Source organism: Alexandromys fortis, unplaced genomic scaffold, assembly GCF_014885135.2.
Source record: "Alexandromys fortis isolate MF-2015 unplaced genomic scaffold, M_Fortis_MF-2015_v1.1 scaffold_52, whole genome shotgun sequence".
Taxonomy (NCBI): Eukaryota; Metazoa; Chordata; class Mammalia; order Rodentia; family Cricetidae; genus Alexandromys; species Alexandromys fortis.
Genome location: NW_026067929.1, coordinates 2,332,348 through 2,358,627, shown reverse-complemented (window position 1 = coordinate 2,358,627; position 26,280 = coordinate 2,332,348). Strand labels below are relative to the sequence as shown.

Genomic DNA, 26,280 nt, shown 5'->3' with positions numbered 1-26,280 from the left:
TCCGGCCTGGACTGAACAGGCAGAACACACGTCCACGGAGGAGGCAGGAGACTCCTGCTGACCTGTGTGCATTCCGTGCAGGGTTGGTTGGTTGTAAGAGGTGGTGGAATCAGTGGTTTCTTCTTCCACTTCTGCCGCACAGAACCCAGAGGCACTGCCAGGTTTGGTGGCAATGGGGTGGCGGAGGCGAACGCCTTTACGCGAGAGGCTTCTCATCACTCTGTGAGTGTAGGGACAGCCTGGTCTACACAGTGAGACTTGGCCTCAAAAATGCACAATCAATGGGTGGTGGGGGCGCACGTCTTTAATCCCAGCACTCAGGAGGCAGGGGCAGGCAGATCTCTGTGAGTTGGAGGCCAGCCTGGTCTACAAGAGCTAGTTCCAGGACAGTCAGGGTTACACAGTGAAATCCTGTCTTGAAAAGAAAAAAAAACCTAAACCAAAACAAACAAAAATCTAGAAATAAACAAAGAAGCAAAACCAAAACGGCAAAAAGGCACATTTGAAGGCAGAGATAGCTGCAATGGCCCAGTGCTCCCCAATCCTGGTCTGGCAGGCAGCACCGTCCCTAACAGCACACAGTGGGATTACTCCTTTACCAGGGGATGGAAACCCCCATAGCCCTTCCTGAGAACAGTGGTGCTGCAGAATTAAGGAAAACAGTTCATTGATAATTGCCCAGAGAGATATCGCCGCCAGGAAGGAGCTCTTCAGGGACGATGCCGCTGACATCACATTAATACACAAATGGAATTAGAATTTTTCTCGATTTGGGGTAATCTTCAAACTTCTCATGGTACCACCTAAAATGAGAGAAAAAAGCGTTTAGAAAACCAACTCATCTTGTTATTTAAGCATTTCCAAAGTTGGTAACGAAAGTGATTACGCAACAAATACCTAGGTGTTTTTTTACATTTTAAAAGTTTGTGTCTGTGTGTATACACACAGTGGTCAGAAGACAACTTTCTGAGTTATCAGTTCTGTCTTTCTATTGCATAGGTGCCAGGGATTGAACTCACATTCTCAGGGTTGATGGCAAACACCTTAGCCTACTAGGGGCCATCTTGTCAGCCCTAAGTTGTTGTTTTCTGTTTTTGCTTTTTTTTTTTAAGCAATAAGGACTTGCCATTTATCCACACCGTGAATAATTTTAAGTGTCAAATGTGTCTCAGAAGTGCCCTGAGTAATTCACCTTTCTGGGAAGGGACGCTGACGTGAACTAAACATACAATGGGTGATGTCGGCAATTCGGCTCCTCACTTGAAGCAAGTATTTCCAGTGCACGAATACAGGCAGCCAGCTGGGGAGGCTGACGACAAAGCGGGCAGAATCAGAACGGATACGAAGGCGCCTAGCTATGCCGTGTGCCTACAGTAGCAGCGCCTTGAGAGGCTGGGCTGGAGGGTGGCCTGGGCATCAGCGCATGAGACCTCATCTCCAAAAAGTCTTTTTATTTTCTTTACAGGATTTAGGAATAGTCAGTAAAAAGAAGCTTCCCTAGGCACTGAAGATGTTAAGGGAAGCAGTCATTTACTTGTGCAGCAGAAAGACACTGAGCAGACGGGGAGGCCGTGAAGGGCGCTGTCTGTGTAAGTCTAACTGCGTCCAGAGCCACAGAAATGACAACCTGTGGGGCCACCTGCCAGTCGCTGTCATCTGCTGTGCACGCAATAGCAGAGAGGACGAGAAGCTTGCCGGGGCCTCTGCATCCCCTGTCACCTCTCTGCATGGGATCCAGTGACAGGAGTCTTTCCCAGAATTTGTCAATAGTCACCAGCACAGAAAAGGTACCCACTCAGCACAGCTCCTTCTTAAGACGCCCTGGGGATACCTGTACAGGACGCCCCATGTTGATAGAAGCTGATTCTTCTGCCTACTGAAGATGACAGTGGTCTCAGGAGGGCAAGGGCAGAGCAACCAGGAAAGCACAAGTCGGTGAAGATGAGTGTATACACTGGTTATATGATTTGGGATACTGCTGGAGGACACTGTATAACTTTGGCCACTCTTACGTATATACATATATGAAGGCCTCTTACATATATACGTATATTAAGCTAGCCCTATGACAACATGCCTATACTCTTAGCTACTTGAGAGGCGGAGGCAATAGGATTTTTAATTTCAAACCAGCCAAGGTAACATGACAAGACTGTGCAAAGGGATAATTATTTTGTCCTCAGCTTTTAAGGTCAACAAATATATGAACATACTGTCACAAAACTGAGTTACTCTTTAGGACTCAAAATCACCCCACACTGACATCAATTTCAACAAAAGCATCTTCAGCTCAGAAGTCATATAGCACGGGAGGAGACAGAGGCTTGGGACTCCGTCTGTGGTCACCCAGCCTTGGCAGAGTAAGACTTCTCTAGCGGCTGGCTGTTTTGCTTTTCTGATCCTCAGTTTGAACCCCATATTTGTCTCTGGGTTTTTGTTATTCGTCCTACACTCCACAAATGATGAGGCCCTGGATAGGAACTGGCTAAGCAGTTTAGGGTGGGGACTGCAAAGGCCATTCTTCAAGGTCAGAAGCAAGAAATGGCTTCAGTTCTCTGGCCAGCAGGGGGCGCTCTGGTTCCTTCGCTCCTCCTAGATGAGCACCCTGCCTGGAGTCTGTGAGGCAGGATGGAAACTCTAGCTCAGACGCTAACCCGTTCATGGTGGGCGTGGTTATATGCATCCCCCGCCCCCAACGATGGCCCATTTTCTAAGTGATTTTAAGCTCCTTATTCTTAAGGGGGAAAATGTTACAGAAGCTCTGGAGGCCCCTGAGGTTATCAGGGCTCTGCTGAGAGGGCCTTTGAGAAAGTGACTGCTAGTCAAGGGATAGGAATCTGTGGCTGGCCTTGGGTGGGGCCTTACATTCTGATCTACTCCACTGCATGGAACAGTTCCTACTATTGACGCAGATCATCCAGTCAGGCCTGTGAGTCACCTGGCCAACGACCCTCAGGAAGTCACATTTGCCTAAAGCCATGTTAAAGGGACAGGAGAAATGATTAACCCTTCCTGAGACATTATACTCTCAGCTCTGAGAAGCCAGCCCTCAGTGGGGTTGATCATGCCACCAGTGCACGGTTCTGTCAAGTGTGCCCGCTTCCAGAGCTTAAAAGGGTAACTCTCTTTTTCTTCCTTTTCGATGCTGGTCAAAGCCTACGCCTGTGCGCTTTCCATGTAAGCTGCTCGCCGCCTCCCATTGCATCCTGGTCTCTCTTCCTCTCCTCCCGTGTCCTCCTCATCCCCCTAGTCGGCTGCCACGATGCACAGTTTGCCTGCCCTAACAAAACTGTCTTCCAGCCTCCTCCCAATGCCACTTGACAATTTTTATTGATGAGATTGAGAAGGGGCCCTGATGTCCCTGGCAACACAAAGAATTCCTTGGGATTTTCATTAGTAAGGCTTTCATTTGGAAATCTGAATTATTTATTCCCCGTTTCTGTGTACTTCCTATTCAAATGTCGGGAGGGACTCTCTTGGTCCCTGTTTTGTTCGAGAAAAGTGCTGGCACAGAATCCAAGTGTCATTGAGGTCCATCATCTGTGAGTGCGTCAGCACACGGAGGCTATGGTCCCAAGAAGGTCAAAGCTGAAAGTCATGCTGGTAGCCCCACATGGTCATGTGCAGGGTCTCCCACACGGTCCTGCTGTGGTGGCAGAAAGCTGCAGGAAGCATCAGGACTGTGGATGGCCACCAGGACAGCAGCAGCTGTGTTAGCAAAGCTGGCCGGAGTCAATGAGAGGAGCCATGTGTGCTGTGCAGGGCAGAGTCGGGGAGGCAAAGCTGTGTGCACCCTTTAGAGCTCAGGAGACTGTGAGTGAATCCCAGTTATTGGGTATTGAGCTATTTATACTAGTGGACATTTTGTTTGGCTGTGATTGGTTTTAACTGCACCCTGGTTCTTCCCTCTTAGAATTAGAATGACGAGAAATGTTTCTGAGTTGGCAGGTGGATGGGTCTCAAAACGAGGCAGCTAAATCTTGGTTCCCTGGCTCTCCTAGTATGTTACTGCGCTAATGAGTGGGCGCCTCTCTTCCTCCTGACCCTGGCTCTGACTCTGTGAACACAGGTGAATGAAGCCGGTCTAGAGCAGCTGCTAAATAAACGCAGCAAATGCGGCTCCTGGCTGACCTCAGGCTGGTGTGGTTTACTAAAGGAGGAAGCTGGGTAGACAGAGCACCCAGGCACGCATGGGTAAGGTGTGGAAATCCTGTTATGTAGCCTGACTTCTCCTGGGAACAGATGGGACTGTCCGAGTAGCTCTCTGCTGGCAGACTGGACGTGCCCATTCGTGTGGACAAGGGAATTCAAGTAGGCAAAAGCTGACCCAAGATCTCGTGATCTCCCCTCCCCCAGCTTGCTTTCGATGGACAAACTGGTTTCAAGAATTCCTGGCCAGATTGCTTTGCTCCTGTGCTTCATCATACAAGTAGTAACCCTAGTAGGAAAATGAGCTATGCAAAGGTCAAAGTTCGATATGCAGATGGCAGGGTGTTCAGTAAGCATGCTTGGAGGCTATGGTAATGTAGTCAGAGAGACTTTAGGTCCTTGGGAACCATGGCATCTCTCAGAAAGTCCTGTCACTGTGGGGAGCAACCTGGTGACCCCACCCAGCAAGCTCTAGCCAGTGTCTGGTCTATAAAGAGGAGGGACATTCAGAGGAGACCTCTCCTGCATGCTTCCGAGGGAAGCCACAGTGAAGGAAGGCCTTTCGTTTCAACTCTGCAGTCAGGGATTAAGGAAAGGGGCAGGGGCTCTGCTGAAACCAGACTCTTAAGTAGCCTTGGTACTAAAAGGTAGGAGTGGCCAGTTCTGGCTCCAGGTTTGGTCCTAAACACCCAGCAGGAAGGGACAGCTTGGGGTGACTGTGACCGGCATGCATTCCTTGGGGTTTCAGGGAAAAATACTCCCTGGACACTGGGCTCAATTCAATATTGCAGCACCTATGTGAAGCCAACAGAGATAGGGCCACTATTATTTTAGCCTGATAATCAAATAGTAGATGTCTCTGGGAGACATCGCTCACTGTGGTTCTAGCCACACCAATAGCTACCAACATGCCTGAAAAGAGATGCGGTTCATCACTCTCAAGACCAGCCTTGGCTGTGGGACATCTTGGGCAATGGCCGGCCTAGTCTGGGCTACACCAAGGGGCCTCTAGCACTATTCTCTCTGGCCCTTTGCTTCTATAGATGGCTCTGCAGAAAGAGCTCGAGATACACTTCCTGCCAAAATTCCACCAAAGCCACCAGGACCAGCCCAGGAGTCGCCTCCTCAGAGTTCTTTCTCTTCTAGAGCTGCACAGCTGGTAGACTCTGCCTGCCCTTCTTAGCGGGAAGACGCCACAGCAGCCACTGCCCTGTTCCCTGACAGGGCAGGTGCTGATCCCTGAGATGGGGAGGTCAGGAGGGTTAGAGGGACTTAAGTAGACTAGGAAAGCGAACGCCACTTGTCTGCAGAATGCAGTGTGAGGTGAAAGAACAGGAAGGCATGGGGTAGGTTCATAAACTAGCACGAGGGGAAAGGGAAAGCCCCGTAAAATACCTAAGCTAGAATCTATTTTTTTTTTTCCAAGACAGGGTTTCTCTGTAGCTTTGGAGCCTGTCTGGGAACTAGCTCTTGTAGAGCAGGCTGGCCTCGAACTCACAGAGATCTGCCCGCCTCTGCCTCCGGAGCGCTGGGATTAAAGGCCTGCGCTACCACAGCCTGGCTGCTAGAATCTTTTTAACAGACACCCAGCCTAGGTTTCTCTCATCCCAATAGGACAAAGGATAAATGTTGTTCCTCTCTCTGCAGTCAGATCAATGGACTTGGCAATCCATCAACACGAACAGTCTCCTCTTTACCCCAGAACGGTGACAAAGGCACAGTGGCCCCTGACTCTCTGACTTCTGTCATTCCCTCTTCACGGGAAGACACTGGCCTGCTGGCACAAGGGAGGACCCCAAAGCCGCAGGTCTGCTCCCTTAGCTCTCTCCTTCAAGCAGTGGGGCTAGCGGCTCACTATTACCATGGAAGTCAGGCCTGGAAACGGTTATGCTCAAGTCTAAGAACAAACTGGGATCGCGAAGACATGGTTTCAAACTTACTGGTGATGCTGCCTTGCCCTGGTGAGCAGCGTACTGATTGTGAACAGAGCAAACGCTCCGCCCGGGGGGGACCAGCTGGCCAGTGCAAAGCCACACCACTCCACAATCTCCCCAAGGTAGTTGGCTGCAGTGACATATTCGAACAGGCCTCCTAGGAGAAAAGAGAGAAAAGGTGGTGACAAACAGCACCTAGCAGGACACTCGGGTGATCCTGGGGACCATCCGTAGAGCACACATTCAGTTGCTGGAGAAAGCTCTGGAAGAACGTTAACCGAAAGGTTAATGAGATGGAATGACAGACAGAGGGACAAAGGACTAAAGACAGTACAGGTCTTTTTTGCGGGGAGGGGGATCAGCGAAAGGTTACCTCCTACACAGGGTATGTGGGGAGGGGGCGGGGGGAGTGGTTAGCTTTCCACATGACATCGCTGGAGTCAGGGTCTGAGCTAGAGAACCCTGTGGAAGGGAATGGCTGCTCCAGGGTTAGGCTGGCCAGCCGGGGAAGGAGTAGGAAGAGGAAAGAAGAAAGAAATGGGAAGGTTAGGCAGGGAAGCTGCCAAGGCACAGGGAGGCAGAGGTCACTAAAAGCCTTCTGATCTGATCACAGCGGGAGTCTGGTTGAGAAACAGGTTTTGCTAAGAAGGTCACTCAAGGCTGCTGTCCTCCGCCAGCAGGATTTGGAAACAGCCTTTTTCTGTAGTAAATCTTAGAAGCAGATTTGGCAAGCAGCAGACATTAGGGAGATGGCGGTTTTCGGAGGGGGTCAGGTCTGGGAGACCGACAGGAGACTCTGAGAGGCAGAGGAGGATGAGCAGAGAGCCTGGCAGAGGCAGAGAGAGAGATAGAGGCCTGAATGAAGGAAACGTCAGGTGATACTCTGGTGTGCAAATGTAAGGCCAGGAAATGTAAGGTCCCTTTAAATGTGCAGAATTACCCCTCTGGCCAGAGTTAGTCATCAGACACCTCAGCCAGGCTGCACTTCAGAAGAGAGATTCTGTCTAGGCAGTCAGAGGACGGCAGGGCAATGGCCACAAGGAGGGGTGCAAAAGAGTCCTCCCAATAGAAAAGGAAGACAAGTCTCCAACCATTGGCTCAGACACCAGAGGCTGCTCCACTGGGGAGACCAATGGTTCTGTTTGGGGAAACTCTCCATGGGACACTATGTATGGTTTCTGGGGAGTCCACCTGCAGGCTGGTTAGAAAAGAAGTTTCTGGAGAAAGGAAAGAAATTCAAACTCAGCAGATGAATAACTCAGGCAAAGAGGAGAACTTTGCACTCAGGAGAATGGAGTTGAGGGGTTGGAGACAGGAACTGGAGAGGAAGGAGCAGGGGTACCCCAGAGGGTAAGTCAGCAAGGAGAGACAAGAGATGAAAGACGCAGGACAATACAGGCCTTTACTGTGGAGAGTGGGGTGGGGAGACCTAGAGAAAGGTCTGTAAGAATCTGAGAGCTCACCATTTACTTACAAACAGGGGTTTGTACTTCTTAAGTCTCAAACTGGGTAAAATGAATGAGGTGCCTATTTACCACATCAAAGTGAACCTCCTGGAATCCCTCAGCCCCTGCTGTTCCAGGCTCCTTCTGTATAGCTCCCTACCCTGAACTCTCCAACCCAGGGGCTGTGGGCTGTCCTTTCTATATAATCTAACCATTTGGTTACCCGCCCCCTTTGTACCTTTGGCCTCCAGACCTGGTTCCCCCCCTCTCTCTTCCTTCCCCCTCCCTCCCCACAAGGCCTAGCTCAGCCTGGTCAGGGCCCTGCCTCTGGTTATAGTCTCCCATGTACATACTGAGGAGCAATCATGTCCCTGCCTTTCAATTTCATTTCTTTCTTTCTTTTGTCATTTAGTAATACAGTGATGGAGGTAGGTCTTGTATCTTGTCTGTTGCTTTCATTGGTTAACTAATAAAGAAAACTGCTTGACCTGATAGGACAGAAAATTAGGTAGGCAGAGTAGACAGAACAGAATGCTGGGAGAAAGAAGCCGAGTCAGGCAGTTGCCATAATTCTCCCACCCGACACAGCCACAGGTTAAGATCTTTCCTGGTAAGCCACCTCGTGGGCTACACAGATTATTAGAAATGGGTTAGATCAATATGTAAGAGCTAGCCAATAAGAGGCTGGAACTAATGGGCCAGGCAGTATTTAAAAGAATACAGTTTCCGTGTAATTATTTCGGGGCATAAGCTAGCCGTGGCCAGGAGTTGGGGCATTACTGCATACTGGGAAGTTCAAGGGGCAGGTCAGCCACGAAATCTAAAGACAAAGTTAATTTACTTCGAGAAACCAAATCTCTGTAGTTACTGGAACCATCGCAGCTCAACCAAAATGGAGAAGCTTATGAAATTAAGAGACTCCAGTTAGCAGTTATCTGTTCAGACAGGCTCCTCGCTCTAAGTCCCGACTCTTTCAACCACAGCTGCAGCTACAGAAGGCGCAGGACCCCTGTCCTCTGTCTCTGTCTCTGTCTCTGTCTCTGTCTCTCTCTCTCTCTCTCTCTCTCTCTCTCTCTGTCTCTCTCTCTCTCTCTCTGCGCGTGTGTGCGTGCGTGCGTGTATGTGTGATGGGTGTGGTAGGGTGGGGAGCTGATATGGAGCCTATAGCCAAGTAAGGGGAATTCAGTCTCAAGCATAGACTCACTCCTGAAAACCACACAGAGCCCCTGCCCCAGGCCAGGCTCTGTTCCAGGCACTCAGTCAAGCCCCTTCTCACATCTAGGCATGAACTCTAATGTAACAAAGAAGGGCAGTCACACAGGAGAAGAGACTAATTTGATTGAGGAGCCCAGAGAGGCAGGGCAGGGCGTGGGAACACTGGGATGAGGTAGAAAGGACTCATGACAGAATTGTGGGAAGTAGGTCTTGCTAAGGAGGTGACAGTATGGTCAGAAGTTACTGTGTATGTTCTGGGCAAGACAAGGCCACAGCAAAGACAGCCACCACATTCCGGTACCTGAGCAAGGCAGGACGAAGGCAGGCCAGAGACTCTGTACCCGTGATGAGTGGGGTAAGGAGCTGCTGCGGACCTTGTTTTGAAAAGGTGGCTTAATCCCAGCACTTGGGAGGCAGAGGCAGGCAGATCTCTTTTGAGTTCGAGGCCAACCTGGTCTAGAAAGAGAGTTACAGGACAGGCTCCAAAGCTACAGAGAAACCTTGTCTTGAAAAACCAAACCAAACCAACCAACCAAACAACCAAATAGATGGTCACCTCTCAAGTCATAAAACCAATGCCAGAAACCAGCTTTGGTCAGGCCACCAAAGCACACCAGGGCCCCAGGAGAGCTGAGGTGGCCTAGTTCTCAGAAAAGACATGAGAGACCATGAGAGAAACTGCTGTGCAGCACAGGAAAGGCCCGAAGGCAAAGACTTCTAATCCCCAAATCTCTGACTTCTGGTTTTCAGGCCTCGAGAGGAAGTTCCTATCACCTAGTGCAGCTAAATCTGGCCTATGCCTAGAAGCAAGGTACTGGACAGGACTCTTTAATTACCTTGTAGGTACAAGGCCACACAGCACAGCAGGGCTTCTTAACTCTTTGTCCAAGGTGCAGGGAGCTGAGGAAGCCCTGAGTGTGTGACATCATGAGGCAATGTGTGTTGACACGCGCATGGTCAAGTCAAGGAACTGGGCCTCCGTGTTACGGGAGTGGCAAAGCCCTCCTCTGGTCTGTGTGTGGTTGCTGACAGTGTATCAAGGAAATTACCACCACAGCTTTCTCCCCACAGATATTTAAGGCCTAAAGACCTCTCCCTTAGAGAGACCTCCCAACATGATCAGTCAAACCTCGCTCTCTGATCCAGCTGTAAACCATACACCTCGGGTCCTTATCAGCCTATGCAATAACCTCGGCTCTCAAGTCTACCCTATATAATAAACACGATGCCCTTCCAGAGGGCTGCATTTTCACCACCAGAGAGCCCAGTCCATGGGTTCCCAGGTTTTCTGTATGACTGTGTCTTTTTTCCTCACTCCCTGACTGACTCTGTCAGGTTCCAAGCCCTGGGAGTGTGCAAGGACATGTCACTGACGGAGAGGGGCAAGTGAAGAGGGCAACTGACCTAACATAACACAAGTCAGCTTCAAATTCTAGGGGTCCTAGTGTAGGGTGTGTGTTTGTGTGTGTGCGCGCACGTGCACACGTTTCTCAGGTTCTGTACTTCTAAGAATTCCTGTCCGCATGCATCTGTGGCCAGAGTCTGGATAACTAGTCCTTCAGACACTTCCTTGGGATGACACTGTCTCACTCACCCCCACAGGAAAAGAAGTTAGATGTGGTGGTACACGACCATTACCTCAGCAGAGGATACATGAGATTCTGTCTTGAAAAAGACAGTTTTAGGGATACGACAAGGGACTCGGGGTATAGGTAGTGTCTAGGGGAGACTGGGACTAGGGTTTAAGGAAAGGCCATAGTCTGGAAGTGTGGCCCAGAGCAGGTGAGGGAGCCTGCTGCCAAGCTTGATGACCCGAGCTGAACCCCCAGAGCCCACAGGGTGGCAGGAGAGAACTGACTCCATTGAGTCGTCCTCTGACCTCCACACATATGGTGTAGCACATGAGTGTGACGCACACACATATATACACACCCACATTAATAATAATAATAACAAAAATTGCCTGAATCCTCAAAGTGGGCACATCTGCAGCCCCCCTTCAAATGCCACACCACTCCAACCTGGGGTGGACGCTGCAACAGGTCACTAAGTGACTGTCCTCTTGAGTGTCCACTGTGGAGCGCTCACTATCTGGCGGAAGCACCTGGGTGTGGGGGCAGAGGCTGGTGAGCACGCGGCTAGCTAAGAATCCCAGACACCACTCTGGGATTAAAGGCGTTGTCCCTTTAATACGGGCAGTGCAAGAATGCCATGTCACCAGACAGTGCATGTCAAGTATGTTTAACTGTCACAAATGAATGCACTGCCCATTACATTAATACGGGCCAGTTTCTAAAGCTTAAGGGTGGGTCACATGGCACAGTCCCTCGTCTTGTAAGCACAAGGACTTAGTTTCAATCCCCACCTCCCACACAAAAAGCCCAGCACAGCAGCACATGCTTGTCATCTGGGTTTTGGAGAGTTGGAGACAGGAGGATCCCTGGGGCCTGCTAACCAGCTCATCAGGCATTTACATACTTTAAAAAATATCTTAACTGAACGACAACCACAGAAAGGCCGTGGATAGTCACTGTCACCTATAGCCCACAGCGCTTGCCCTTTGTCCCGATCTGGGTGGTGTGGTCTGGGCGGGCGCCTTCTCTGCAGGGATGTGTTCAGACAAGCAGGGATCATACTTCTCCATCTACGCCTGCTTCTGCATCCACGTGGCCTTGGCTGGTGACATCAGAGTAGCTATTCCCTCTGGTAAACAACTCTGTGAAGTATGGCTCAATCTTTAAGCACAGACACCACCACGCATGAGAAAACACAGCCATGTCAACTGTCATGTTGAAAAAGCCCCTTGAAAGTCAGAACGTGCAAGAAGTTGGACGGTTTAAAACTCAGAGCTGTCATAGAACCTTGGCGGCCACATCCCCGGTGCCCTGGACCCTCAAAACCCCTGAGAGACTAATGCGAAGGCCAAAGCCCATGTTTCCTCCTCGGGCACTCAAGGATCTGAGCAGCCACAAGCCAAGGATTCTCCAGGTGCAGCTGTGGGCTGTCTGCTTCCCCTGGCGTATGGCGAGCTCTTCTGAAAGGCAGGCTGGAGGCTTGGGCTTCTCCACCAGGGCCTTCTTATCTTAGTTTTCAGGGTGTGTTCTGTGTCCTCCATCAGGACCACCTAGCCCATCCTCCCCCTTACTTTGTGCAGCTATCATGAATCTGAGTCTCTTAGACTTCATTTCGATATTTTATGTCCCTCTGAGGGAGCTGTTGGTTGTTTTTGTTCTCCTTGTTGTGTACCTTAACTTAAAAGATTAGAAACAATGAACTTGAGAGGAGATGCCCGCCTAGCCTCATGGTTCCCACCATGCCTTTTCTGGGCTGCTGGCATCTGCTGTTGTCTGGGAGACACCAGCCTTTGCTGCTCTGCTTAGCTTGTTCTAAGACCAGCGCGGAGTGTTGTTGGACATTTGTACATTGTGGGAAGATGTATTTGCTGTGAGTGGTGGAATAAAAAGCTGAACAGTCAATAGCTAGGCAAGAGGTATAGGTGGGATTTCCAGGGAGAGAAAGGAAGAGGAGGAGGATCTAGTGCACAGGAGACACCAAGAGGAAACAGGGGATACAAGATGGAAGAGAGGTGACATCACGTGAGAGAACACAGATTGGTGTGGTAGGTACTTCTGTCTATGTGTTGCTTTTATTGGTTAATGAATAAAGAAACTGTATTGGCCTGTGATAGGGCAAAAGAACAGAACTAGGCAGGGAAAACTAACGGAAAGGCTGGGAGAAAGGAAGCAGGGGTCAGAGAGAAGCCATGTAGCCCTGCCAGAGGCAGATGGAACTTTACCTGGTAAGCCTTAGCCACGTGGTGATACACAGATGAACAGAAATGGGTTAAATTAATATGTAAGAGTTAGCCAATAAGAACTAGAGCTAATGAGCCAAGCAGTGATTTAAATAATATGGTTTCTGTGTGATTATTCCAGGGCTAAGAGGCCAGGAACAAACAAGTGGCCTCCTACAACAGATTATGTTGTGGGGGCTGCGAGCCTCTTCCCACAGCCCAGCTCCTGGCCGATTGGCTAGCTTATGCCCCAAAATAACAACACACAAACTGTATTCTTTTAAACACTGCTTGGCCCATTAGCTCTAGCCCTTACTGGCTAATTCTGATATCCCCATCAACCCATCTCTAATAAACTGTGTAGCACCGGTCTTACCAGGAAAGATTCAGCATGTCTGACCTGGCGGCTTGCTTCATCGTGTCTGCCCTGGTGATGAGCTGCATGGTTTCTGAGCTCACTTCCTCTTCCTCCCAGCATTCTGTTCTGTTTACTCCTCCCACCTATGTTTTAACCTATGAGGGCCAAGCAGTTTCTTTATTTTTTAACCAATGACCTTCCTCCATCAAGATGAAAATAAATGGGTTAATTTAAGCCATAAGAGGTAATTAGGTATAAGTCTAAGCTATAGGCTGAGCTTTCATAATTAATAAGAAGTCTCTGTGTCATTCTTTGGGAGCTGGCTGTCTACTCCTTCACTGTGTCACCTCCACTTTCTGTGAGCTCAGCTAGCGACTCCTTCCCTGTGAGTGTCACCTCCACTTTCTGTGAGCTCAGCTATCTACTCCTTCCCTGTGAGCGTCACCTCCACTTTCTGTGAGCTCAGCTAGCGACTCCTTCACTGTGAGCATCACCTCCACTTTCTGTGAGCTCCTTGTGAGACCCACGAGTTTTGCACACCTCTTCCCTTGGGCATGGTGCTGCCACAAGGGCTACACATTGTGGGTGAAGGAGGTGCCTCTGGGACTTGGCTGCAACATACCCAAACAACATGAAACAGAACCCACAGCTTCAAGGTTTTCAGATTGACCATGGGCCATGAGTCGGGGTGAGCCTGAGGGGTACCAGTCACACACTGTTACACAGTGCCTCCGAGGTCTAGCTCACACTCAAGACGGTCTGCTACTGATGGCTTTTCCTGGAAGCTCCTGTATTAGGGTTTCTACTGCTTTGACAGACACCATGAGCACAGCAGCCCTTACAAAAAGACATTTCATTGAGGGGCTCACTTACAGTCTCAGAAGTTAGGTCCACTATCATCATGGCAGCGTGCAGGCAGACATGGTGCTGGAGAAGGGGCTGAAAGTCCTACATCTTCCAGACATGTTGGCAATAGGATGTCGACTGGGACACTGGGTGGTATTCTGAGCACAGGAAACCTCAAAGCCTGCCCCCTCCAGCAAGGTCAGACCCACTCCAACAAGGGCACCCCTTCTAATAGTGCCACTCCCTATGAGATTATGGGGGCCGATTACATTTAAACTACCAAAGCACACTAATGTATTTTAAGTGTATTTCTAATCTCATACAATATTTTATATGGTTTTAAAGAGGGAGATTCCATGAAAAACGCATCTCAGTACATACCCCTGGGAATTTTGTATCCAGTGTCCCCTGGTTTTCTCAGATTCCTCAGGATGTGGTCGGAATGGATATTTACCACCATGCCTATTAACCACAAGGCAAAACCTAAAGAACAAACAAGGTTATTACGGTTAATCACTGGCCGGAGTGAAGAAAGCCATGCTCAACTGAACAGAACACTGCCTTCCTTGTATCGGGGCAGCCTGAGCAGGAGCCATGGCCGGCAGCAAACACCACAAGTGCCCATGCTGGCCATGTGCTAGCCACGGCGATAGGCTGCCTCCTTGACTGCAGTTAAAGACATCTATTCTACCCAAAACACGTGTGGTTCCAATCTGTGTTTTTACCATGACATATGGCCCGGGCACAGGGAAACTAGGCTGCAGGTATGTTTACCTCCCCTTTTGCTTAAGGAAAAACAAGAGTCTTCCCTTCATATAGGGAGAGGCAAATATCTGCTAGCCTCACACCCCATCCCTGAAGAACAGAGCCTCGGACCCCAGCTGTGGCCCCTTTCTGTCCCTCCCTCCCAGCTCTGCAGAGCTTTCACCTCACCGGTCTGCTACCAGCTCCCCAATCAGGTTTCCTGTGCTGCTTGGCCACCCTTCCCTTCCCTCCTATCCCCAGGGCCTGGAAATTACAAGGTTCTGGCTAGCACCCCAGCACCTAGCTAGGAGCTTCCTCTCCCTGGGATGATCCTTCAAATCCTTGGGAGTTTGTTTGGTTTTATGAAGCAGAGTGTGAGATTTTATTAAAGATAGGTTTGCATCTGCTTCAGCAAGATGTTAGAAGAGACAGAGGTTCTCAGAAGTCCCGATCACAGAGAGCATCAGCATGACCCCAGTTAACTTCAGTCAGAGAAGGCAAAACACCAAGACTCAGTTTTACCGAAAAATAAAACTCTGATACAAAAAGGAAAAATCGGATTTTTCTGAGATATTAAAAACTTGAAGGCTACCACTACCGACAACAGAGGAAGCTAAAATGGCTAGAAGACACTTAATGAAATGTTCAACATCCTTAGTCAGCAGAGAAATGCAAATGAAAACAACTCTGAGATTCCATCTTACACCTGTAAGAATGGTCAAGATCAAAAACACTGATGACAACTTATTCTGGACAGGTTGTAGGGAAAAGGGAACACTCCTGCATTGTTGGTGGGAGTGCAAGCTGGTACAGCCCCTTTGAATGTCAGTGTGCCAATTTCTCAGAAAATTGGGAAACAACCTTCCTCATATATCCAAAGGATGCTCAATCGTGTCACAAGGACATGTGCTCAACCATATTCATAGCAGCATTGTTTGTCATAGCCATAACCTGGAAACAACCTAAATGCCCCTTGACTGAAGAATGGATAAGGAAAATGTGGTACATTTACACAATGGAGTACTACACAGCAGAAAAAAATAACGACATCTTGAATTTTGCAGGAAAATGGATGGAGCTAGAAAACATTATTTTGAGTGAGGTAACCCAGACACAGAAAGACAATTATTACATGTACTCACTCATAAGTGTTTTTTAAACATGAAGCAAAGAAAACGAGCCCACAAATCACAATCCCAGAGAACTTAGACAACAATGAGGACTCTAAGAGAGATTTACATAGATCTAATCTACATGGGAAGTAGAAAGTAGAAACAGTCAAGATCTCCTGAGTAAATTGGGAGCATGGGGATGTTTGGAGAGGATTGGAGGGGGGAGGGGAAAGGCAGGGAGGGGAGCAGAGAAAAATGTAGAACTCAATAAATATCAATAAAAAATGTATAAAACCCAAAAACAAAGAAACAAATCTGAAGGCCAAACAGTGTTGCAGTTATTACCAGTCCACGTGCAGTTGGCAGAGTGTCGACCCTTGGACCCGCTGCCAGGTCACAGGACCCCCTCTGAAAGTATGCAGACCCGTCAGAGCAGGCTCCTGGGTTTCCCACCCCGACTCTGCCACCCGAAATGTCCTTTTCCCCTAAATATATCAAATGCCATGGTAAGGTCTACTGGATCCTGGTGATTATAATGGGCTCAGTAGTTCTTTTTATTTTGGGGTTTCAGATGTTTACATGATTTCCGTGATTTAGCTTTTAAATAAAGTCACAAAGAAAATCGGATGGTCCGGATCCCTTATTTATGCACCCCATTTCCCATCTGAGAGACTAGCTGGACTCTGTGCGGGGACCGAGGAAAACTAGCATTTGTGTGCACCTAAGATACACAGTGAGTTTAATCTGTGGGATTTAAAAATCATAGAAAGTCTTTACAGATGTATCTGTGACAGTTATAACCACAGGACCCAGAGGCACCCAGGGGACAGACTGCTAGACATGTGTGAGTGATGGAGTGAGATCCACTCTGAATGTGGCCTGGGGTCCTGGATTAAATAAAGGGAGGAAGTCAGTGGAATCAGCACATTCATCTCTCTGCCTCTGATGGCTGACACCTCACCTCGTGCCTCCAGGCCTTCCTTCACACAAGGGACTGTCCTCTCAAATCGTGATTCTTGTTACAGCAAGGAGAACGATAACCAACTGGAACTGGAACCAGGGTTGTCGCTGCTGCCGTGGTAGACCTGACCACCAGGTTCCTCTAAGGGGGAACCGGTTTACAACGGGAGTGTGGAGCAGGGACCGGGCTAGAAGCCACTCGCTACATCTTGGCCAAGATTCTACCCATGTCCCGGGAACTAGGAGGAAGCTGAGTTTGAGGATCCAGGAACAGAAATAAAGAGATGTAGAAATGCAGAAATACAAATTTGTAAGTCTGAAGGCGATGGTGGCTAACGGTCACCAGCTCTGTCCGCAAATGGGGATTAACTGTTATCAATGGGTTTCTTTGCTTTGGTCGGTCTGCGACCCAAGGTTAGTTTTTTTTGTTTCTACAATGGCTCTCTGCAGCCTTAACCACAGTTTGGACTTTCTGTTCCCTGCGATGAAAAGCTCAGGAAAGTGAAGTTTCTGTAAATACCATTAGGGTGCACAGAAGAAGCCACAGACCAATAAACACTAATTTAGTCAAAAATCATGTTAGTGGGTATTGTACAAAGCAATTTGTATCTAACTTTTACCTCGAGGCTGTAAGAATTTGTTTGCCCATGCCTAACGCTTACTTCTTATTATAAAAGCGGAGCTCAGAAACCACCCATAATCTCAGAACCCCAAACTCTGATTGTGGTTCCAACTGAAAGCTTTTGTGCTGCATGGTGATTTTCTTTTGATTTAATTTTGGATTAAAGCTTGTTTATGGTTTAATAGGCTGGAGTGGTCTGTCCCCATTTCTGAGCACTCTAGGGCAGTGGGCTAATTTATTTGGCGGAAGGAATCTGAAGACAGGAAAGCATCTAGGCTGCAGCTTGGCTTGTTAGCTCCGAAAGTGGGCTAACAAGCGCAGCACGAACAGGAAAATCATGCCATTTGCTGAAAGGAGGAGGTTTAAATAACCTCTGGCCACATCTGTAAGAGGGTTCCTGAGTGTACAAGGCCTCTAGAGGGCAAAGGGTAGATCTTAGGAGCCCAGCTCTGGCCTTTTCCTTGCAGCTCTAACAGAGGTGGGGAGATGCACCATGAATACGGGTGACACTGTCCATGGGCTAAGGTCATGAGCTGAACAAACAGAATGCCCGCTGAGCTTCAACATCCACCTCTCTCCACGTCCTGACTGTGGATGTCATGTGACCAGCTACGTCGTGCTCCTGCCGCCGTGAACCGGCATAAACTCTTCCTTCCTTCCTTCAGCTGCTTCTGTCTTGCATTTTGTCACATTAAGGAGATTAGTAACTGACACATTACCAGAGTTGAAATGGAGCCACTTCTGCCAAGCGTTATCAATAATAATAAACAATAGAGCTGGGGAGGGGATGCACATGTACACATATGAACAAAAGAGTGGTGGAAGGCATGCATGCATACATGTAGGAACAAGAGAGTGGGGGAGGCATGCATGAACACATATAGGAGCAAGAGAGTGGGGGAAGACATGCACATATACATGAAGAAAGGAGGACACAGGCTCTTCCAGAGCTACTGAAATATCTAGGGGATGTGTCCGTGCGAGGACTGCCTCAGAAAGAGTTAATGCTGACTAAATATCTTTGTTATCTTTGTAAATGCCTGGCACACTTTCCTTCACTCTGCTCTCAAAGCTTCCCCCCCTTTGCCCCAGCCTCCTTGAATGCACTGGCAGTCTGTGGCAGGCTGTGCACTTCCACAGTCCTCTGATTGTTGCTTGGAGCGGCAAATCTTTCAAACTAACCAGGGACAGATGAGCTGGAACCTTGCTGGTAAGCAACACCCACGTGGTGATATACAGACTAACAGAAATGGGTTAATGGAGATGGGTTAGTTTAGGATATGAGTTAGTCAGAAATACACTTAAGCTATTGGCCAAACAATATTGCAAATAATATGGTTTCTGTGTGGATTATTTTGGGGCTGAGCAGCTGAGAACTAACTAGCAGCCTCCAACAACAACTGTTAGGGGAATTTTTTTTTTCGTTAGAGTTTTGCTCCTGGCGGTAAGTAGCTTAAGGTAGCTTAAGGACAACTACCTACCCACACAGCTTCCTGTCTCCTCGCAAAGCAACACTGAATGATACCCACATATAAATGAGACCATCTGGCCCACTTCCTGCTGGGCATGTTGCTTGTGCTTTCGTGTCTTTCCACTTAGAGGTGGAGGAGTCAAAGGCTTGCGAACAGCCATTAGGCAGCTGCAAAGGTGAGGGAAAGAGATGTGTCCAATGGGCTGCTTCAGACAGTGAGCACACTGGCAAATGAATGGCTGTTATCACAGAAGCGACTCAACATGCAGCCTGTGCAGCAGCCCAGCGTGCTGACTTCTCTAGGACTACACCCCCTCATGCCGTCCTCGCATGGGGTCACGCAGCCTGTACAGCAGCTCAGCCTTGTGAATAAAGCTTTTCATCCCTCATCAAAGATGCTTCTTTCTGCAGCAGACAAAGACCACTACAGAAATCTACAGCTCTCAAAATGCAGAGGACAAGTGACTATGGAGGGCCCAGCTCCAGCTGATACATCCGAAACACAACGCGACAGTTAAGGTTCAGGGAACACCAGGAAAGATGGGGCGTAAAGACTGTGAGATCCAGAGAACCAGGACATCTTCTAGTCCTAACAAAGAAGGTGCACCCATGGAATCTCAACATACGGTCATCTAAACAAGGCTTGCATAATGAATGGCAGTAGCAGGTGGCAATGCCAGTGTGGTTGGGGAAATGTTATAAGATGAAGAGCTCCGGACAACCAATGGCTGCGGAAGAGGAAGAGCGAGTTTTCTCCAGGGATTATCTCCATCATAGGTTATTCGACCCCAAGTGGTCGGTCCTACACACATACCCATATATGACAGTAAATGGATTCAGTCAGTTTCCTGTGTGTGTGTGTGTGTGCGTGTGTGTCACAATAACTAAAGAAAAGGAGGTTGAGAAGAAGCTGGGAAGGCATCAGAGGAGTTGGAGGAGGAAGAGGGAGGGGTGGAAAGTCTATAACACTCATGTATGAAATTCTCAAAAGATAAATTCAAAAATAAGCATTTGAAACTCATCCCCCCCCAAAAAAAATAAAGAGAGAGACAGAAAAGCAATTCCATCTCTTATTCTTGATAGCCAGATTTTGGTGGCACAGACAAACAGAGTCGGAAGCAGCCATTGTATCATCAAGTACCCTTACCGGGATGCAGCTTGCAGCTGTTTCTAAGTTCTCAGTGTTACAGTATGCGTTTCAGTGCCATTGGGATCAAAGTACCTGGGTTGGGCCTTCCCTCCCTGCTTGAGCAGAGACAGTCTCCTCCTCCCTGCTTTGAACCTACTGAGGCTCCTTGTGGTTCCTTCTCTAGTTTGAGCTTTCTGATAGAAACCTCTGGGTCTGAGTGGAAGGGCTGATCTCTGTGAACTCACCGGTCAGGAAACAGGGCTGGGCCACCCAGTCGTCCGCATACTCTGCAAACTGGCTCAAGTACCTGCTCTGCAGGTAGCCGTTGAAGGTGCAGAACAGCACAGCTCCAATAAAGGAAACCAGGGGCGTGGGTTTCCCTCCTCGGATCAGGGCCGAGAAAACCAGAGTCCTTAGGAAACACAAGCGAGAAACAAGGAGGTTGAGCATGACCTTAAGTGTCTTTTGGCCATTTGAACTTCTTCTGTTGAGAATTCTCTGTTCAGTTCAGTGCCCCATTTTTTAATTGGGTTAATTATCATTTTAAAGTCTAGTTTCTTGAGTTCTCTATATATTTTGGAGATCAGACCTTTGTCTGTTGCAGGGTTGGTGAAGATCTTCTCCCGGTCAGTAGGTTGCCTGGGGAAAAAATTGGGATCTTGGGGGTGGGGTGGGATGGGGGTAAGGGGAGATGGGGAGAGAAAAATGAGAAGGGGAGGATGGGGGGGGACTTGGGGAAACAGGATGATTGGGATAAAGGAAGGTTGGATAGGGGAGCAGGGAAGCACAAATCTTAGTTAAGGGACCCACCTTAGGGTTGGCAAAAGACTTGAACCTAGAGTGGCTCCCGGGAGCCCAAGGTGATGTCCTCAGTTAGTTCCTTGGGCAGCTGAGGATAGGGAACCTGAAATGACCCTATCCTATACCAATACTGACGAATATCTTGCATATCACCATAGAACCTTCATCTGGTGATGGATGGAGATAGAGACAGAGATCCACACTGGAGCACTGGACTGAGCTCCCAAGGTCCCAATGAGGAGCAGAAGGAGGGAGAACATGAGCAAGGAAGTCAGGACCACGAGGGGTGCACCTACCCACTGAGACAGTGGGGGTGATCTATTGGGAGCTCACCAAGGCCAGATGGACTGTGACTGAAAAAGCATGGGATAAAACCGGACTCTCTGAACATGGCGAACAATGAGGGCTGATGAGAAGCCAAGGACAATGGCATGGGGTTTTGATCCTACTTCATGTTCCGGCTTGGTGGGAGCCTAGCCAGTTTGGATGCTCACCTTCCTAGACGTGGACGGAGGGGGGAGGACCTTGGACTTTCCACAGGACAGGGAACCATCCCTGTGTGTGACTACTCTTTGGATTGGAGAGGGAGGGGGAAAGGAGTGGGGGGAGGGGGAGGGAAATGGGAGGCTGGGAGGAGGCGGAAACTTTTTTTTCTTTTTCTCAATAAAAAATTAAAAAACAAACAAACAAACAAACAAAAAGAATGAGAGGGTCTGTTTCCGCGTCGTTTGCGATGACTTGGGTTTGCTTTCTTGTACAGACGCCATCCTTGGTTCAGAGGCTTTTAGATAAAGGAGTAACTTTGCATCGCTCATGTTCATCAATCACTGTACTCAGGATTCTAATTATACAGACCATGAAACAGATGCACCCACTTAAGAGAAAAACAAAGAAAGGCCCCCTATCCTGAAACCACCCCCAAAGCAATCTAACACTTCTGGCCTCAGTGGGCACCTGCACATCTACACACACACACACACACACACACACACACACACACACACACACATCATTTAAAATAATAGTTAAAAATTTAAAAGAAAATATGCCCGTTAAAATACAGTTTACTGGTGGCTAAAGGGATAACCAGTTGGTAAAGAACTGGTCTTACAAACACAAAAATTTGAGTTTAACCCCCAGTACTCATCTGTTTAAAAAAAAAGTGGGCACTTACAACCCCAGCACTGGGGAAGCCACAGCAGGGAGATCCTGGGTCACCTTAGCCTAATCAGAGCTCAGGGATGCTCTGGTCCTCATCTCAGTGGTGACGGTGACAGCGTACACTCTATGTCCAGTTTTTAAAGTGGGTTCTAGGATCTACTCAGGGCCTTGTGTTTACAAAACAAGTGCTTATCGCTTTACCAAATGAGCTAGCTCCCAGTGTGTTCATATTTAAAACCACAGGCCAGAGACCCTAACACACACACACACACACACACACACACACACACACACACACACCACACAACAGTAGATGGTGTCTGATGAATAATACCCGAGGATTATCCTTTGACCTCCACAGGCACACATATCACATATATTCACATGTGCACGCACACATACACCCATACACACACACACACACACACACACACACACACACACACACACACACAGTGTTTATATTTGTCCCCCTGTCCTGGAGAGACTGGTTTCAGGAACCCTGCAAACACTAAATTATTGGATTGTTCAACTCATACACAATTGCATAATAAAATGTGTGTCCCATTTTCAGTATATTTTCTAGATTACTCACAATTTAACCAAATGTAAACAGGTGTTATGTTGTTTTATTCGGGGAATGTTAACACAATAAAAACTCCATGCTCATTCAATGCAGATGTGATTTTTCTACAATATCTCAGTACATGAGTTGGTTGAATCTTGACAATGAACCAACAGCAATAAAGTACCAACTACCCTTGGCTCATGGGAGATGCACACGGCTGAGCTGAACAAAACCCATTTTGTGTTCCAGTCTTGATGCAAAAGAAAGGCTCAAAAAGAGGAAAGAAAAATCAAGAAGCTAAAATGTACACAGAATATTTCCAAGGGGTGAATGACACGCTGAGGTGGGTAGTTCTGTGGGTGGCCACTTCTCCAGGATACCGGAATCACAGACAGCAAGCGTTCATCAGTTTTCCCCAGTTCAGTCCTAAGTGCAGTGCTGAATTCAGTGGCAAAGGTGGACTGGGACGTTTTGAGTGGGAAGCTGCTACTCTGTTGACCTGCTTCTCTGGCTTGCTGCATCTGATATTCCTAACCCGTCAGTCTGGGAAGGGCGTCACTTGTTTCGGGATATTTGATTGTACTGTTATACTCCAAGACGTTTAATAAAGTTAACCTTGAATCAACAGAGCAGTGGAGGAACAACGAGCTGACCCTCTCTCCGCCTTCTGAGACCAAAAACACCTGTGATCTTTCTAAGCTCCTCCTTACTCTTTCCTGTGGCTTGTTAAACACAGATTAACAGCCCTCCAATCTCAGAAACCAACCATAAAATAAAGAATGCTTCTGAAAGAAATACTGAGAGAATTAAAGTGTTATCAAGATCAGTCACTGACCACTCAGGTTGTACATGAACAGGGGACAACAGTTGTTGATCTTTCCAGGGTACCTTTAAAATGGTTAACGGATAAACCTGTCTGAGTGAAATAACGGCCTTTGAAAAATTACAGGCACCAGAAAAGCTGGTACTGGAACAGCTAAATGTTCAACATATTGACGAATCAACCAGTCCTTGGAATTCTCCTATATCTGTGATTAAAAAGAAATCTGGAAAAAGGAGAATGGCAACAGACTTGAGAACTGTTAATAAGGTGATTCAGCTAACGGGCTCTCTACAGTCTGGAATTCCCTTGCCTTCTTTACTACCTAAAGGACAGTCTATTATACTGATTGATTTAAAAGACTGCATTTTTACTATACCTTTACAAGAACAGGATAGAGAAAAGTCTGCCTTCACAGCACCTTCTCATAATAATTCCAAGCCTATTAAAGGGCATCAGTGGAAAATTCTTCCACAAGAAATGTTAAACAGTCTCACCTTGTCTCAATATTTTGAATTATCATTAGAAATAATTCATAAATAATTTCCTCAATCTACAATTTAGTACTATATGGATGACATATTACTAGCTGATTCAGACACAGATACCTTAGAAAAATGATGAAGTAAATAAGAGTTTTGCCCTGTTGGAGACTACAAATTGCTCCTGAAAAAATACAAAGAGGAGATTCTATTAATTCCCTAGGCTATAAAATAGGTTTACAGAAAATTCAACCACAGAAAGTACAAATCAGGAGATATCAATTATAGACTCCTAGTCTATAATTTCAAAAACTGTGGGCTATGGCCCACAACTGGATTAAGAACTCAAGAATTAAGTAACTTATTTCAAATATTACAAGGTGACAAAGACTTAAATAGGCCAAGAAAATTATCAGCTGAGGCTAAGAGAGCATGGCTCTGGGAGAAAGAACGTTCCAGGATGCCTATGTGGATGGCGTGGATCCAGAGCTGGAATGTATCCTGGTCCTTCAACCTTCTGCTCATTCTCCCACAGGAATTCTTATGCAGAGAAAAGATAATACTTTAGAATGGATATTTTACCACACAGAGAAAAAATTAAAGACCTATATAGAAATGGTTTCTGAACTAATTCTGAAAGGAAAATTAAGGCTTCATCAATTAGCAGGAATAGATCCACCATAAATTGTGGTACCTTTTACTAAAATTGTATCATTATGGGTACAGAAATGAACACTGACAAAGAACTTGCAGTGATTTGGGGCAAGAGATTAGCAACAAAGATTCCAAAAGCAAAAGACTTCAGTTAATAAAAACAACTAATTGGATCCTTTTTCACATGGTATGAGGAAAATCAATTTCTGGAGGCCATACATTTTATACTGATGTAAACAAATCAGGAAAGGCAGGTTATAAGTCGGGGGAAAAAGTAAAGTGGATCAAAACCCTTATTTGGATACCATTCAAAAGTCAAAATTATATATCACAACATTAATTAGATTTTTTAGAACCTCTTAATATAGTTGGAATCATAAGAAAATGTCTTACCTGTTCTTTGTATAACCAAACTCTATTACCTGCAAGAAGTAATCCCAAGGGCACTCAAAGAAATGAAATTTGGCAAAAGGATGTGCTTTGTTTTGTGGAGTTTGGAAAATTAAAGTATGTGCACCATACCACAGATTATATTCAGGATTTCAATGGGCAGCTGCTTTCAGTTCTAAAAAGGCTGATTCTGTAATTACACATTTACTACAAGTTATGGACACTATCAGAATACCCATACAAATTAAGACTGATAATGCTCCAGCATATTTCTCTAGTGAAATGAAACAATTTTTTTTACATATTACAACATAAGGCATATTACAGATATACCATTCAATTCTACAGGGCAAACAGTTATACAAATATTTAATGACACTTTAAAAGATTTGCTTAATAAACAGAAAAGGGTAATAAAGACTTCTGGAGATAGATTACACAATGCTTTATTAACTTTAAAAATTTTAAATGCTAATGAGACAGGAATGACAGTTGTGGAGAGACAATGAAGAGTATAAAAACTGTTGCATTAAATCACACTGCAAAGATGCGTTGACCTCAGAATGGAAACCAGGATGCGTTACATTGAGGAAGAAATTTTGCTTTTGTTTCCACAAGAGAAGAAAAGCTATGGATACCATCAAGATTGATAAATATTGGATTTGAACAAGAGAGACCTCTTGATTAGGAGAGGCAATAGTTCATCATCAAACAGGGTCGCCATTCAATCTAAACTAACTTAAAAGACTAACATGCCTTTCATTTAATCAGATATAACCTGCCAAGAAAGGGAAGCTCCCAAAGTTAGGGTTAAGGCATGATTTTGGTTTTATCTTTCTAGGAGAACAAAAGTATTCTACTAAGTAATTTGAAGACCACTAAACAGACAAATGAGATATCAGATATCAGATGAATCAAGATAAAATGTCCCAGGAAAAAGAATAAATTGGCCTAGTGGTATAGCACATTTCCAACAGAATAGAATTTCATAAATCGTCCTAAATATTTGTTTCTGGTCTTCTCTACAGACATATAAGGTAAATTGTCTTTTGGTAGTCCCAATACACTTAAAAATTAAATCTGGTTTTGGAGTTGATGTGTCTTCTTCTCTAAACCCAAGTATGCTTGTAAAAAGAAAATCCAAAATCTCTCTCTCATGTCAGAAGAGCCACCTGGTATGGGACAGAAGAAAAACCAAAATTAAGGGACTACTGTATTGTCACTAATCTCATAATCCTTTCATTTTATTTTGACTCTTTAAAATTTTTCTTAAGGTATAAATATTATCTCAAATTTTGAGATTATCTATCTATTTATCTATCTATCTATCTATCTATCTATCTATCTATCTATCTATCTATCCATCCATCCATCCATCCATCTACTTTCTGTCATGATATTAATGACCATTTAGGGTACTAATTCTAGAAATAAGCTTCATCTATCTTCTTATATGTAATTTCAGGCTTAAGTCTGAAGCAGGTAACTAGAGGCTAAGTTTGTATAACACAGAGTATTTAACGGAGTGCAGTCCTTTAACCTCCCAGTGATCTGAATATGACTTTTCAAATGTTTAAGGTTTTTTTTTTTTTTTTTTTTTTTTTTTTTTTTTTTTTTTTTTTTTTT

At 46.5% G+C, this 26,280-nt stretch overlaps 1 protein-coding gene across 1 annotated transcript in view; it reads right to left on the bottom strand.

Annotated features, from left to right (window-relative positions):
- Nucleotides 1-286: 286 nt before the first annotated feature.
- Nucleotides 287-26,280, bottom strand: part of Srd5a1 (steroid 5 alpha-reductase 1) — a 45,205-nt gene continuing 19,211 nt past the window's right edge. The window contains exons 2-5 of the mRNA XM_050144734.1: nucleotides 20,024-20,190; nucleotides 14,122-14,223; nucleotides 6,090-6,240; nucleotides 287-803 (exon numbers count right to left, since the gene is read on the bottom strand). Coding sequence (XP_050000691.1) covers nucleotides 737-803; nucleotides 6,090-6,240; nucleotides 14,122-14,223; nucleotides 20,024-20,190 — 487 coding nt within the window. The 3' untranslated portion in view covers nucleotides 287-736. The remainder of the gene's footprint in view (nucleotides 804-6,089; nucleotides 6,241-14,121; nucleotides 14,224-20,023; nucleotides 20,191-26,280) is intronic.